Genomic DNA, 14,868 nt, shown 5'->3' on the forward strand with positions numbered 1-14,868 from the left:
TTATAGCTATTCATGTTGGAGGTTCACAACACACTCCAGCGGAGCTGCCGATGCGATAGATCTGTGGCGTTGGTCTCGAAGTATCATGGTGAGCTGAGTTCGACGAGCCTCGTCCCCAGATACTTTCAGCCCGTTCGAATGTGCAGATTGGACAAGGGACTAAACTCGCGTGATGGTAAAAGTGTGTACATAGGCGAGGATGCCAAGCGCAGACCAACGATAGCTGGACATGGCCTCGAAGTGCAGGGCCGAAAAGAGGTCCCCAATCGGGTAAGATGGGTACTTGGGCTTGCCATGACTAGAGTGAATGCGGAATCCAGCAGTCTCGTGGGAGACGAGATGTCGCTCGATGAATCCGAGATCTTGGGAGGATTGTCTGGGGACTCGGGCGTGAGCGAAGTTAGCGGCGGCATCTCACCACGTGCGCCGTGAGAGTCTTGCCGAAGCCTTCCTCACTTTGGCACTACCTCTTCGTTGTTCAACCCGATACAGCACAAGGGAGGTGAAACTAAGTTCTTTCCCCTGGTGAAAGTGTACACATTGAGGTAAGCGAGGATCGCTACCTTTATTGGTGGCTTGCTGGCGCCTCAAGGCGGCTCGTGCCTGAACTAAAAGAAAAGGTCCGAGCCTACTGCCTCTCCAGCCTCGCTGGGCCCAGGCTTCCCCACGACAAATGTACACTAACTGGCAAAGCGACATCTAGGCCATCGACGGAAACACCGGAGAAGAGTGTGCGTTGTTGGGTCTAACTGCTGTTTGCCATGGTGGTCTCGTCTCCCGCCGGTCACCGCCGCGTGCGCCCACGAACGATCACGGGAAAAGCATTCGGTACCACGACCTTGGGAAGGCAGTAGCAAGCCACAAGACGAAGATAGACGCAAGGCTCAAATCGATGTCAAACAGAACCCACGTCAATATCGCATCCTCGCAACCTCATGCTCCCGAGGTCTGTTTGAATGGTAACAAGCTATACAGTGGCTGCATAGATGCGTTGGAATCAACACTAAGTCACCTGTATACAAGGCTTAAAAACCCCTCCACGCACCAAGCGCGCCAGCGCAGAACAAGCGGGAACTCCGCATACAAGCGAGGACTGTGGCTACCTGAGTATCTCAGTCTATCCCCTTACTCGTGATGAGCACGACAAAGGTCTAGCGCCACCAGCGTGCCCGCTGGGAGAAGGTCAGCACGAGCTTGATGCAAATTTATTTCTGGGGATGGCTATGGATTTGAACGACAACACAAGCATTCGTTGTCGTGTATCTGTTGCTCTTCATGGCGTTCAATCACTGAATGCATGCAACGACTTCAAAGCATACACATCAGTGCTTGAGGTCTCTGTAACAGTGGATAGCATGTTTCGTAGTACAAACTCCGGAAGATTGTATCACGAAACACGCTATCCACTGATACAGAGACCCCAACACCAAGAACCCCACACCTCACAACCCCCTAGCCAACTTCGCCGCCGTCTTCAACCCAGTCCCCGGTCTCACATCCCCAACCCACATACTCTCAGCATCCCCATCAATCCCCTTCCTCGCCTTCTCAAACGACGCCTCCATCTTCGACCTCAACCCGCCCTCCTCATCGATCCCGCTATCCTTACCCCACAACTCCAACGCCCTCTCCATGTCGCCGCAAGCAAAGATATACTCGCCCAAAGCCATATGCACAGTACCCAGCACATACCACGTCTGCGCCCTCTCGCGGTCGGTGAAGAAAGAGGGTTTGTTGGGTGGGATCAGCTCCACGGGGATGGAATGAAACCAAGGGTTTGAGGTGGGGGAGGGAGCGTCGCATGCCAAACTAAGCGCCTGGGAGACTGATTTCTCGGCTTGGAGTAGATCTTTTGCTGCTTTTCTGATTTCGTCTGTTGGGTTCGAGGTTCGCAACCAGTGCTTCGTTGATGTGAGGCTGCGAAGTGGAATGGAAAGACTGATACCGAGTCCCAGTTCTGTCTTCCAACGTAGTCGTTGCATGGACTTGTTGAAGTCCTCCTCTTGGGAATGAAGTGTTTCGGCATGCGTCAGGTATCCGTACGTCAGTGCGATGATGGTAGCTTGAGCATACTCATTCGCAAGCGCGTACTCTTCCTTCTCCCTCGCTTCATCCGCTAGATCAGCTAGTTCATGTACACTGGCCATATATGCCTCTGCCGTAAACTCCTCGCCCATCATATTGTTCTGCAGACCCTCCGCGTACCGCGGAAGCAGATTCTGGCCATCAACTTCCACCTTGCCGAAGCCGCTCATCAGACGGAACAGCTCGAGCAGGTCTCCTTGTAGTTTTGACACGGGGAATCCATACGTGTTTACTACATTGAGGAAGAGACTACGCCCTTGAGCCCATGTCTTTGTTGCGCGGCTGGCTTGGTCGAGGAAGTTGATAAGCCGGGGGAGGTATTGGGCTGGAAACATGACAGAAGCGCGTTTCTGCGCACTGTTCTTCTCCACGAGCACGATCTCAAGGGCGTGGCGCGTACTCTTCTCCACGACCTCACTCTTCGCCGTTGAGAAAAGCAGCCCAGAGTCCTCAAGCAACGTCTTCGCGTGCCGTGCGTCGCTTGTGTAAACATCGAATCTGACCCAGAGATTCTTCTCATAGAAATACGACAGCGAATCTTTGCTTATCTCCTTGTTCACAAGGAACAGCGCTGTGTTCACGGGGAAGGGGTTGCGTGACGCGGAGAAGGTCAAGATGCCTTCGTCTTTGGAGATGGTGTGCGTGTAGGACACGTTGGGTGCGCCGTGGTTCACAAGTTCGGTGTCGAGACAGTGCTTGTAGATGTTGTTGCGGACGGATGGGGGGAGGTCGGTTAGACCGAGAGGCCGCTTTCGGGGTGTTTCGGCGAGCGAGGCGGCTTTCATCTTGGTGGCGAGCGTGTTGGCGGTGGCTTCCATTGAGTCGCGCTTTTCGGCTGGGATTGGGGCGGTGGTTGCCATGTTCGGATTTGGGGGGTTGAAAGGGCTTGGTTTGGTGTTAGTTATATTGAACAGACTTCGCGACATTATGTTGGGATATCTTCAAATAGCATTGCTTTTGCTTTTGCTTCTGCTGCTTACCTGGTTTCAGTAGCTGAACGAGTGCTGCGATTCAAGTTGGCGATGATGTTGGCAAACTTCAGGCCGCTGAACGCGATTCGCAAGCTCAACAATGTCAAATGTCAACTCAATTGATCAAGAAGCAACCAAAGAGGAACGAATCTGATCCTACGAGCAGGCATGAGCTCCATTGCGGGGTTTTATAGCTATCCCCAGCTACAGAGGGGTACCTGCCATCAAGTGCGGGGAAACAAGGATACATGTGGAGATCACCAGTACACGCGCGTGCGGATCCGAGTATGTTCCGCTCTCGACTTATAAGCTTTCTGGCTATACAACTACACAGCCAAAGTACATGCGTAGTGCTGATGGCACGCGCACGTGAAAGGTGCGGGGAAGCTCTAGTCCGCCCAATCGGCCGCTAGCCACCTCCGCGAGGTTGAGCCTCATTGTCAGGTACGTACATGTGTCGATCTACTCTACGAAAGCGGTAAACGCCTTGAGCGGCTTGGTGGCCTTGAACTCTAGCTCTACACCTGGAGCGACAAAGAAGATGTAGCCGGCGCTTAGCTTGTATTCCTTGCCGTTGCCCTTCATGGTTCCCTCGCCTTCGGTCACGATCATGACACTTGGTCCACCGAGCGACCGGATCGTCTCGGAATCGCCATCGCCCATGGTCGTGGCTAGCATGCTGAATTCGCTCAGAGGTGGCGCGTACAGCTGCGTCTTGCCGTTCTTGCTTCCATCGAAAGGCTTTGCTGGTAGGATCGCCTCCTTGGCGTCATGTGGTGTGAATGTCAAACTTGAGCAGAACATGTCGATGTTGTCGCGATCGGCGCGTGGGCAGAAACCAGTGTTCAAGACGTTGTTTGATCGGGCCATGCACTCGATGATATCACCGGAGAGATACGCGTGGATGCCGTCGGCGGGGATGTAGATGCTGTCGCCAGCCTTGAGCTGGAGGTAGTTCATGGTGATGAGAGCAACAAGGGTTCCGTTGTCGGCCTTGTCGTACTGCTCAGCCAAGCGAGGGATCATGTCTGGGATGTAGCTGTGTTCGCCGAATTGCTCCTTTGGAAGCTTCATGAGTGCGTCGTTGGTTTTGCGTACAGCATCCTCAGACGCCAACAGCATTTCCTTGACAACGTGCTTCAGAGTTTGGTCATCGAACTCAGGCTTCTTGACCTCTGGAAGGAAGGCTTGGAGTGGTGGTAGCTGCATCAAACGCTCGATGTCTTTCAGCTGCTTGAAGCCACAGAAGGCCTCGAAGTCGCCAAGAGCCAACGCGATCTCTGGCTTGTGGTTGGGGTCGGTGAACTGATCCGGGTTCTTTGCGTGTAACTTGGAAGCCAAGTCTTTGTTCTGATACTGTGTTAATTGTGGAACAGATCGATGTAGAGACGAACATACTGGGTGCAGTTGCAGCGGTAGGGCCTTCGCTATCGACAGGACCTTGGGCAGATATGGCAGCTTGGTGTGGTTGAACTTCTCGGCAGTGGTCTTTCCCACGAGCTCATCAGGGTGTCTGTCGAGCACTTTTTGAAGGTCCTCGCCAGTCTCTAATACATATGAAGGCAATTCGGGATATGTGCCCATCCACCTGGGCATGTTAGATTGCATTCGACAATGTAGTTCGAAAACTTACATCTCAGCGTAACTTGTGTTCTCGTCAATCTTGAATTGTGTGCCTGGAGTCTTCTCGCACAAAGTCGCCGCCAGCGACTTTGAGCCCTGCTTTCCCCACGGGTACTGGTTGCACTCGCATCTCAGTTGCATAACCTTTTCAACCATGATTGCGGTTTGCGATTTATTAATTGGAGTAGGATGAAGTGTGATTTGAGAAATTACTCGTGAGTTCGAAGTGAGTTGATGCTGGTAAGATGGCGATCCATCGCAGTTTTCTTAAGGGATTCGTCCCTTTACTGTGACAGACAGGCGACGTCATAGCGGGTAACGCAGAAGTAGCTGCAAAGCTATGAGCGTGTTGTATTAGCAAGCAGTCGTCACATCGCATGTGGATAAGAATATCGCTTGGCGATTGTACCGAGCTTCCGCTTTAGCTGGGAATCTGTCTTTTTGCTGGAGTTTTCCATGTCGAAGATCTTGACGTAGAACCTCCCGAGTCTTGGCGAGCGCTCCTCGAAGACGTTGTATTCTTCGCGTTATCTTGCACCTCACCATCTGGAACCGGAACTACCATAATACAATACTGGAAAACTCATGCGATGTTTCTTCAGCGTAGCGCATCCACTATGGGCTCCTTGAAGGTGAAAGTCGGCGAATACAAACGTCTTCGCGGAAAGGCCAGATATCGGCAGCGTTTGAATCCCGTATCTGAATGATCGTGCTCAGCAAAGGCATGTGCTAAGTCCGTATCGCCTCTATTCTGGGATGATTGCGGGCTTGGCGAAGCCCATGGTGTGCTATCATTGAAGTTGACGATAGCCCGCTCGGAAGGAGATAACGCAACGTGGAAGAGTTGCACCATGTGCAAGCGCGGCGTTGAGCAGTAATCACTGGCGACGAGAAGCACCAACAACTTATATGCAAATCCATGTGGAATGCCAAAAGACACACCGGTACTCAGGCAACGTGACTCCTCTCCTCAGCCCGCTGCCCCTGCCCTGCGGCCGCTAAGGCAAGGTCCCTCCTGCCAAGGCCCATCGCATCGCATCCCATGTCGTCGCGTGTCTAGATTAATTCGACCCTTTCCGCGACCGCACCGCATCCCCCAGCCCCAGCCGTGCCCGTCTTGTGCATAGCGGCCGTCCATCTCTTTCGCATAACCCGCAATGTTCTCGTAACGAATTTCCACGCCCAATTCCCGACTTCACGATCTCCAGGTGGCCCATCGCTCGCTCCGCTTTCACCAATCCCGAACCAAACCGCAATTGCGAGTGATCTTCCCGAGACCACGGACGCTTACGACACATCATGCATTTCGCCATGCCCCCGAGGAAAACGTCGCGACCACCGCCCTATGCCGCCCGCAACCAGAGTGGAGGCATTGCGATTCCGCCTGCGCTCAAGAACCTCCTTCGCAGCAGGGCAGGGCGGTTAATAGTCGGCGGTGTACTGGGCTTCTTTGTCCTGATATGGATGCTGAGCGGCAGTGGAGGAACCAGCAGGAGGACAGCCTCTAAAGTTGGGGGTTGGACAGCCGCGAATATACCCAAGCCAGCGATAGGGAGCGGACCGCCCGTGGTGGTGATTACAACAATAGATTCCAAGGCCGATCCCGTCTGGATACAAAAGATCAAGAGCAACCGGGAAGAATACGCCAAGAAGCATGGTACGTCTCAACTCTCTCTTCCCACCGTTTGCGATATCAGAGCAAAGAGCCATACTAACCCCATCCCAGGCTACCTCACCTTCTTCCCCACCGCAGACCAATACCCCATCGGCAACTCCCCCGCGACCTGGTCACGCGTCCCCGGCACCCGCCACGCCATGACGCTCTACCCTACCTCAACTTTCTTTTGGTATCTCGACGCTACAGCGCTCATCATGAACACCGCACTCCCCATCCACACCCACCTGCTCACACCCGCCAAACTCGAAACCCACATGATCACCAACGCGCCCGTCGTGCCCCCCGACAGCGTCATCAAAACCTTCAGTAACCTCAAGGGCGACAGAATAGATTTCGTCGTCACACAGGACAAGGACGGATTGGCGCCGAGCAGTTTCGTGGTAAGGAACGGGGAGTGGGCCAAGTTCTTCCTGGATGCTTGGTTCGATCCGATATACAGGAGTTACAACTTCCAAAAGGCGGAAAGTCATGCCTTGGAGCATATTGTTCAGTGAGTTTATCTTTTCCGAGGCCGAACTGTATTGCATGCATAGAGACGTTACTGACTATTCAATCTCCAGATGGCACGGTACCATCCTCGCCAAACTAGCCATGGTCCCCCAGAACCTCCTCAACGCCTACGCAACCGGCCCCGCAAGCCCCAAAGACGGACAGTTTACAGAAGGCGATCTCGTTGCCAACTTCCCCGGTTGCGATAAAGACGGAAGGGATTGCGCGAAGGAACAGGAACAGTTCTGGGCTATACTCGAGCAGGGCAAGAATTAGGGAAGCAATCGCCGGTGTCACCTTGATGGCAGTTGCGCAACGTAGGAAGGCTTTGGAGTAGAGCGTTGGAGTATATATGTATTGGATATATGTGAGAGAAAGATATTGGATCGGCGAAATAGGCGTATGGGAGACGCAATTGTCCTAGAGACTACAACTTAACGTGACTGAATCGACGCATTACGGAGTTCATATACGGTGTAGACGAATATCATTGACACAAACGTTTAGCTTCGTGATCATGCTTCATATCCCTAATATACACACCTAATTTACACATCCCCTCCTTCCGATAACCCTACTCCCCACCCTTTGGCTTCCGCTGCTTCTTAACACTAACCATACTCCTCCTCGGCCTAACCTTCCTGTCCCTAGTCGCCACATACTTCGGTCCACTAACCGTACTCGCACACATCGGTCGTCTCTGTCCCACAAACTTGCCCAGCGGGCTAAACACCTCCACCTCCGGATAATCCTCCTCCCATTCCGCCATCTTATCTCTCATATCGTCTTCGTAGAACTCCTCCTCGAGAACCTCCTCTGCATCCCGTCCTTCCTCTTCCGCGCGGGCAAGTGCAGCGAACTTTCTGCTCTTACGCTCTTCCTCCTCCTTGAGGCGCGTGATGCGGTCGAATTTCGCTTGATTGGGGTCTTTCTTCTCGAGGCCAGATGGCTTCCAGCCTTGAGGCCGTCGGGTCTGCGCGCTGACTTCTACCCAGCCTACACCCTCAATCAGGATATCCGTGCTCCAGACGCGGAAGGGCAGGTTTTCAGGCTTCATCTTGCCTGCCACGGGGGAGGTGACGGGGCCGGCGAGTTTCTTGGTTGCATCCCATTTGAGCTGGAATTTACCGGCTGAGTCCATCTTGGGACCTACGTGGGGAGCGAGTATGGGGGCGACTTGGAGTTGGCGGTCCGAGGTTTGCGCTTGGTAGTCTATGGCTTTTTCGGTCCGCGTTACGTGCGGGTGGATGGGGACGAAGGGGTGGACGAGGAAGACTAGGTCGGGGGTTGCGGGTGTAATGCGGATTAGTCCGCCGCCGAGGATGAGGGATTGCCCGGGCTTGAGGGTGTAGCGTTCGGAGTTTATGCGGTTCTTCATTACGAGGTCGTCGTGGGCGGCGGGTTGGACAAAGGTTTCTAGACCGGGTGTTGTGCGGGCGAGGCCGGGGAGGTCGATGAGCTCGCCTCTGTTGTTGCCAAAGGGGATGCGGATTGGGGAGGCGGTTGTTCCGGGGAGTGAGGAGGCGATTGGGAGGACGGGGTATGGTGTGTAGGGTTGAGGTGGTGGCAGGAGCGCATCAGGATCGTCGAAATCCTCCTCTTCGGCTTCTTCCTCGAGTTCTGCGGGAGGCTTATGGAGGTGTTGTTTAGGCTTGTGCTTCAGTCGTTCCGTTTCGGCGTCCTCTTCGGCGAGCAGTGCTTGTACCCGGGTGAGCTCTTCCAGCGACTTTGCGCTGCTGAGCATTGCTTCACGCTCGGCTGCGCTCCGGATCTTGCGCACATCTTGGTAATCTGCTCCTCGGCCTTTCGGAAAGACAGCCTCGAAAAGGTTCGACTTTCCTACATTGACCTTTCCGACCATCCAGCCTGCACCTCCGCGCTCCCAGATGTCTTCTTTGACTTGTTTGGTCCACCATCCCCGCTTTGCGCTCACAAGCCGCACGTTGCCCAGCCGCGCATTCGCGTTCTGCCTCCCGAGCGCATCTCGAAGCACGTCTCGGACGTATGGCATCAGAACATCCACCTGCTCTTTCTTTGGCGCAAGCAGGTCAGCCCTCGTGATGATGAAGCTGACCTCTGCAATGCGATCATTGGCGACCCATCCCTTGTGTTTTGCGCGTCGGTTCTGGGTCCGAAGTTTGGGTATCCGCAGGGACGACTGGAGGTTTGGGACTATCGACAGCGGGAAATCGGCGGCATCGACGACATGGTAGATGTGGTTGCGGCGGTGGGGCGACTCTGCGATGGTCTGCTGTATGGATTCGACGGTCGGGTGGTGTATAGGCGATCCCTTGCGATGGTGGATGAGGTTGTGGCATCGGTCGCAGACGGGCGTGGACGGCGTCTCGTGGTCTGGCTGCGTTTCGATGCTTTCGTCCTGAAGCCCCAATTCTCCGAGCAACTCAGGATTCACATTCTTGAGCGCCTTGGCATATACGTCGTCCTCGACAGTCGCCTCTTTTGCCTTTTGGACACCGTCAAGGTACTCCCGTATCGAGTTGCGGTCTACGTCGTAGTACCCGGCCTCTCTCTTGTTGTATATCTGGGATGGCGCACCGCATCCTGGACATGCCCGCGGCAGTGACCTCTGGGCTGAGGATGTGTCTGGTGAGGGTTTGCTAGGAGGGGCGTCGCTGGTATCGGTAGGAGCAGAAGTGGCGTTGATTTGATCCTGAGTTGCTACTAAAGTCGAATACTTCTTCAGAGGCTCTTTCTGCGGCGTTCGACGGCGATGAGAGGCTGTGGGCGCTCTGACCAGTGCGGGACAGAGGAAGAGAGGTACCGAGGCCTCATGGTTCAGCAGCGTCCTGGCTTGCCTTAGAGCGGGTCGCATAGTGTACGGGAAGTCTTACTGAATGTCAACCCAGGTCAATTCACCCACGCGACGCGCCCGTTTGCCATGAAAATTAGTGAAGGCCGCCGGAGGTAGCAGGGGTGCCTCGGCTAAGCGAATCGGAGGCGATCGTGGCTGCCCCGAGTCATCGAAGCTCTCCCGCGAAACGGGCGACGGGGAGTTTATTGCTTTTCTGGGGTATTTTGCTCAGACCACCCACTACAATAGTCGACGGGAAGCTCTAACACCCTCTTCTCTCCCTCTACGCTGCCCCTCAACTCCCCTTCCACCCCGCACACAACTCAACCATGCTCGCGTCATCAAGAACGGCGCTGCGCCAGGCGGCGACTAAGCAGCTGTCCCTCAGGACCAGCGTCCGAGCTGTCTCCGCTTGGTCGCAGGTACCGCAGGGTCCTCCAGTAAGTGGCAAAAGCAATTGGGCCCCAGTCGTGTTTCACCAGAGCTAACTGACTTGCAGGATGTAAGTACAGCTCCTGATAAGATAGGCCACACCGTAGCTCACCGCCCCGCCCAAGGCCATTCTAGGTATCACCGAAGCCTTCAAGGCCGACAGCAACCCCAAGAAGATCAACTTGGGTTAGTATAAGCTCTTCAATCCGACATGGAAGGCGCGACTGACCGCTATCGACAGGTGTTGGTGCGTACCGTGACGACAAGGGCAAGCCCTACGTCCTGCCATCCGTAAGGGAAGCAGAGGAGAAGATTGTCAAGTCATCGCTCGACAAGGAGTACGCCGGCATCACCGGTGTCCCCAACTTCACCAAGGCTGCCCTCAGGCTCGCATACGGCGCCGACTCTACGCCCCTCAACGACGACTGCATCGCCGTCACCCAGACCATCTCCGGTACCGGTGCCCTCCGCATTGGTGGTGCCTTCCTCGAGCGCCACTACCCCGGCGCGAAGGCCATCTACATTCCCACGCCGTCATGGGCCAACCACAACGCTGTCTTCAAGGACTCCGGTCTCAAGGTCGAGAAGTACCGCTACTACAACAAGGACACCATTGGCCTCGACTTTGACGGCATGGTGGCCGACATCAAGGCCATGCCCAAGAACAGCATTGTCCTGCTCCACGCCTGTGCCCACAACCCTACTGGTGTAGACCCTACCGAGGAGCAGTGGGTTCAGATCGCTGAGGCTGTCAAGGCTGGCGACCACTACCCCTTCTTCGACATGGCCTACCAGGGCTTTGCCAGTGGTGACACCACCAAGGACGCCTTCGCTCTCCGTCACTTCATCAAGGAGGGTCTCCGCCCCTGCCTGGCTCAGTCTTTCGCCAAGAACATGGGTCTCTACGGCGAGCGTGTTGGTGCTTTCTCCATCGTCTGCGAGTCTGCCGACGAGAAGAAGCGCGTTGACTCTCAGATCAAGATCCTCGTCCGCCCACTGTACTCTAACCCCCCAGTTCACGGTGCCCGCATTGCCTCTGAGATTCTGAACGATGCTTCGCTGAACAAGCAATGGCTTGGTGAGGTCAAGGGCATGGCTGACCGCATCATCACCATGCGTGCCCTCCTCAAGGAGAACCTCGAGAAGCTCGGCAGCAAGCACGACTGGAGCCATATCACCTCCCAGATTGGCATGTTCGCTTACACTGGTCTGACAGCCGAGCAGATGGACAAGCTAGCGAAGGAGGTAAGTCCATGTTTTGCAACCATCTTGACATCAGCAGCGCTAACCGCCATGACAGCACTCAGTCTATGCTACCAAGGACGGCCGTATCTCGGTCGCGGGTATCACCAGCGAGAACGTCGGCCGCCTGGCCGAGGCCATCTACAAGGTCAAGGGTTAGGATCGTCATGACAGTGTTCTACTTCCTTCCGTGATTCAGCGAACCTTGTGACATAACATGGCGCCAGCATTGTACCGTGCAGACAGCATCGGCGGCTAGATTATACAATGAAAAAGCATACGAGAAATGAAACGGCTCACGATCTTACAACCTCCTTCATGCCGTCTTTTGTGTTCTCGGATCGAAGTACCTGATTCGTTTAAATTGGTCGATCCTCCAATCCTTCACCGAAGTTTTGTTCCCACTCAGACTTCACCCACTTTATCCCCACACCCCACGAGTGGTTGGTCCTGTCGTTTGCGAGTTCATCGGTAATATACAGATCATTACCTAGCATAGTATCGCTGGAAACTCGCACAGCACTGTGCAATGACGCTAGTTCCCGTGTGCTGGGACATCGTGATCGCGAATGACAAACGCACGCCTACCTGTCCGGTTTCACTCACTTGCATATGCGGGATACCAAAAGGGTGTTCAAGGCCTACAGGCGGAGCTGCTTCGGTTTGCGTCGCGCCAAGGTCTCCGAAAACAACGAAGCCAAGTTTTGTGTGCTTCACGGTTCGACAAGTTGCGCCGGTACCGCACACCGCATCGTTCAGCAAGTGACCGTACCGATGAAACCATCACGCTAACTACTCCACTCAGTGACCCTGCAGCTGCGATCCGCAGGTTCCTTGTCCTGCACGCCTGCATCACGAACGCTGATCCCAGACGCCTCTACGCACTATTGCTTCCGTCATCCGTAGCCCCTGCTCCAGCAACAGGAAAGTATCGAAGCTTTGCAGCTCGGAGGAGGCCGGACGAACGAGCATGATTCAGGTGCATTGCAGGTTTCTGCGAGAACAGAGGTCAGGGTCCAAGGTGCATGCCTGTCTGTGGAGTGGGTGCCCGGGCCTATGGCGTTTACTCGTTTCCAAGACGCATGTGCTGGCAAAGGTTGGAATTATCTTAATAGGACCTCTACACGGCCGTTGAGAGCGCGCAACGCATGGAATCCAACGGCGACCTGTCGAGGTATTTGTGCGCGGTACATGCTGCTAGCCCAACCCAGCAAATGAGTTTTCAGGGTCCGGGTGAGCATGCACGATGACGATGGCTGGCGGAGTGACGTCGTTGTTCTCACGACGAAAACCAACCCTCGTCTTTCTTTATATTCGTACGCTGGCACCCCGCCCTGCCCCCTTCCAACAGCGGGAAATGGCAGACTTTCGAACGCTTCCAGGCCTTCTTGGCGCCCTGTCAACCGCACTCATTTTCCAGTCTTTGCGCACTCCATGGTCTGCTCTGCCGACGGGACAAAGCGGTGCGAGCGAGGGTCGCAACTAGCCCCATCAGCCGCAGAAGATACCACGGTGCGGGCAAGCTGCCAGGTCAGAGGGCAGACTCCACACACGACCCGGGCGCGTTACCTTACTTTTGGCCGGGCAGCCGATGAGGGCGATGGGGGGCATGGTCGCCAGTCAGCCGCTGGAAGAGGGCAGAGTTGGCTCTGTGACAGGCGATCCACGGCGAGTGAAGGCTGCCGATTGACGTCGAGGTATCCACCCACATATAGCGAGGCCTTATTTCTGTGCCTATGATTCCGTGGCCCCCCTCTTTTGTGGTGATGCAAACATCGCCAATCTCACTTCTAGAACCCTCGCGGCTGTATATGAGCAGCGTGCCCGTGACCACCAGTGCCACAAATTGCTTTCTTCTTATCTCACCGACTCGACGTGTCGTCCCAATCTACCGCGAACAGGATAGCTTTGTCGCTTCCCTCGGCAGCCGCTTCCGTCGAGACTATAGCGACTAAACGAGCAGAGGGGTTGACTAGACTAAGAGGGCTTCTGTACGTAGTAGTTCGGTAGGCAGCGTAGCAGTCACACTCACATCTCCCACTCTGCCCTGCGTCCCGAGACATTGCCCTCTGCAGAAGACAGCAGCTCTAACAACGGCGCTCACAGCAACAACGGGCCGACCCTTTCGTCATCCACTAAGCCCCATCGAGCCGCAGCCAGTGAATCGGACAGCCGCACGGCCCACTACTGAGGCGCGAAAAAATATCCGTCACCGTCGCGCCACGAGCATTGAAGCGCTGCGACGCCAGTACACGAAGGTGTCGACAGCATCCCGCGAGGTTGAAGAGCGCTTCCCGTAAATCGGATTTGCTGTTGCGTCCTGTTCAGCATGTCGGTTACCGACGACAAGGTTCGTGCTGCCCCTCCATGTCCTGCCTGCCTGCCTGCTCCTGCCTGGCCCCTCCATGTCTGCAATTCTCCGCACGTGTCATCCGCCTGCTGTCCCTACAACACTGTCGCAACACGCGCCTATCTATAGCTCAACCTCCTAACCTAAAACTCCCCCCACAGAACGGCGACATCATGTCGATCCCTGGCGCCGAGGACCAGATCGACCCAGCCACCTTTGAGCAGATTCTCGAGATGGACGAGGACGAGGTCGAGCGCGAGTTCAGCAAAAGCATCGTCTACGACTTCTTTGGCCAGGCCGACCAGACCTTCAAGAAGATGGACAAGGAGCTGTGAGTGCCCCATGCGCGCCCTGCGATATGCGCGCGACGACTAACGCCACCCAGCGAGAAGAAGGAGGGCAAGTACCTCAAGGAGCTTAGTGAGCTAGGCCACTTCCTCAAGGGCTCGTCCGCCACGCTCGGCCTCACCAAAGTCAAAGACTCGTGCGAGAAGATCCAACACTACGGCCAGCTCAAGGACGACGCGGGCACCAAGGACATAACAGAGGAGAAGGCGCAGGAGAACCTGGCCAAGATCATCAAGCAGGCAAAGACGGAGTTCACCGACGTCAAGGAAATCCTCAAGAAGTTCTACCAGGACGAGGGCGACGAGGAGGAGGCGGAAGAAGAAGCCGCGCCCTCCCCTACTGCGGCAAAGAAATAGAGCCCGCATCAGCCAGAGCTACGGCGCGAGCACACCAGTCTCGCACTCGCCACGCTCAGCTAGGAGGAGTCGGTATCGGTAGCAGCCAAGTCTAGGACCGTACGCTTCACGGAGCGACAATTGCGACTCCGGGCTTTCCGCTCTACCGCGACACTTCCTCATCCTTGACGAACTTTCTCCTGCGCGACATTCCACCATCTCACGTTCCTAGGAGCGCTTTTTGTGTACATGCCGTCATCGGGTCAGCGAGGAAATTCCAGTACTCTACATAGCTTGCCCTCAATTTGTCTATTTGGTTCCATCGCACTTGCATAGATTACGAATGAATGTTAACTCTCCCTATCGTCATGATGAATGTGTTCTGACTCAAGCGCAGAGTAACACTTCACATGATTGCAATGCAGCTGTAAATACTTTAGACAAGTATCATCCATTGGAACTAATACCATACTAACCCCTCTCTGAACTATATACTCTGTGAC

At 55.0% G+C, this 14,868-nt stretch overlaps 6 protein-coding genes across 6 annotated transcripts; 3 read left to right on the plus strand and 3 right to left on the minus strand.

The window, feature by feature from the left end:
• Nucleotides 1-1,442: 1,442 nt before the first annotated feature.
• Nucleotides 1,443-2,945, minus strand: J4E92_003026 (uncharacterized protein; the record flags this gene model as incomplete). The annotated part of the gene is made up of 1 exon (XM_051494426.1): nucleotides 1,443-2,945. One exon carries the CDS (start codon nucleotides 2,943-2,945, stop codon nucleotides 1,443-1,445), a length of 1,503 nt encoding a protein of 500 aa, XP_051354719.1.
• Nucleotides 2,946-3,518: 573 nt separating this feature from the next.
• Nucleotides 3,519-4,835, minus strand: J4E92_003027 (uncharacterized protein; the record flags this gene model as incomplete). The annotated part of the gene is made up of 3 exons (XM_051494427.1): nucleotides 3,519-4,406; nucleotides 4,455-4,644; nucleotides 4,690-4,835. 3 exons carry the CDS (start codon nucleotides 4,833-4,835, stop codon nucleotides 3,519-3,521), a joined length of 1,224 nt encoding a protein of 407 aa, XP_051354720.1.
• A 1,155-nt stretch (nucleotides 4,836-5,990) lies between these two features.
• On the plus strand, nucleotides 5,991-7,122 carry J4E92_003028 (uncharacterized protein; the record flags this gene model as incomplete). The annotated part of the gene is made up of 3 exons (XM_051494428.1): nucleotides 5,991-6,336; nucleotides 6,406-6,847; nucleotides 6,918-7,122. 3 exons carry the CDS (start codon nucleotides 5,991-5,993, stop codon nucleotides 7,120-7,122), a joined length of 993 nt encoding a protein of 330 aa, XP_051354721.1.
• A 298-nt stretch (nucleotides 7,123-7,420) lies between these two features.
• On the minus strand, nucleotides 7,421-9,679 carry J4E92_003029 (uncharacterized protein; the record flags this gene model as incomplete). Its single annotated transcript, XM_051494429.1, has 1 exon — nucleotides 7,421-9,679. One exon carries the CDS (start codon nucleotides 9,677-9,679, stop codon nucleotides 7,421-7,423), a length of 2,259 nt encoding a protein of 752 aa, XP_051354722.1.
• Nucleotides 9,680-9,987: 308 nt separating this feature from the next.
• Nucleotides 9,988-11,492, plus strand: GOT2 (Aspartate aminotransferase, mitochondrial; the record flags this gene model as incomplete). The annotated part of the gene is made up of 4 exons (XM_051494430.1): nucleotides 9,988-10,098; nucleotides 10,198-10,276; nucleotides 10,332-11,335; nucleotides 11,391-11,492. 4 exons carry the CDS (start codon nucleotides 9,988-9,990, stop codon nucleotides 11,490-11,492), a joined length of 1,296 nt encoding a protein of 431 aa, XP_051354723.1.
• Nucleotides 11,493-13,661: 2,169 nt separating this feature from the next.
• J4E92_003031 (uncharacterized protein) lies at nucleotides 13,662-14,386 on the plus strand (the record flags this gene model as incomplete). Its single annotated transcript, XM_051494431.1, has 3 exons — nucleotides 13,662-13,682; nucleotides 13,844-14,013; nucleotides 14,068-14,386. The coding sequence occupies 3 exons, from the start codon at nucleotides 13,662-13,664 to the stop codon at nucleotides 14,384-14,386; spliced, it is 510 nt and encodes a 169-aa protein (XP_051354724.1).
• Between the last annotated feature and the right edge of the window lie 482 nt (nucleotides 14,387-14,868).

This window comes from Alternaria infectoria (assembly GCF_024043175.1).
Source record: "Alternaria infectoria strain BMP 0036 chromosome Unknown scaffold_4, whole genome shotgun sequence".
Taxonomy (NCBI): Eukaryota; Fungi; Ascomycota; class Dothideomycetes; order Pleosporales; family Pleosporaceae; genus Alternaria; species Alternaria infectoria.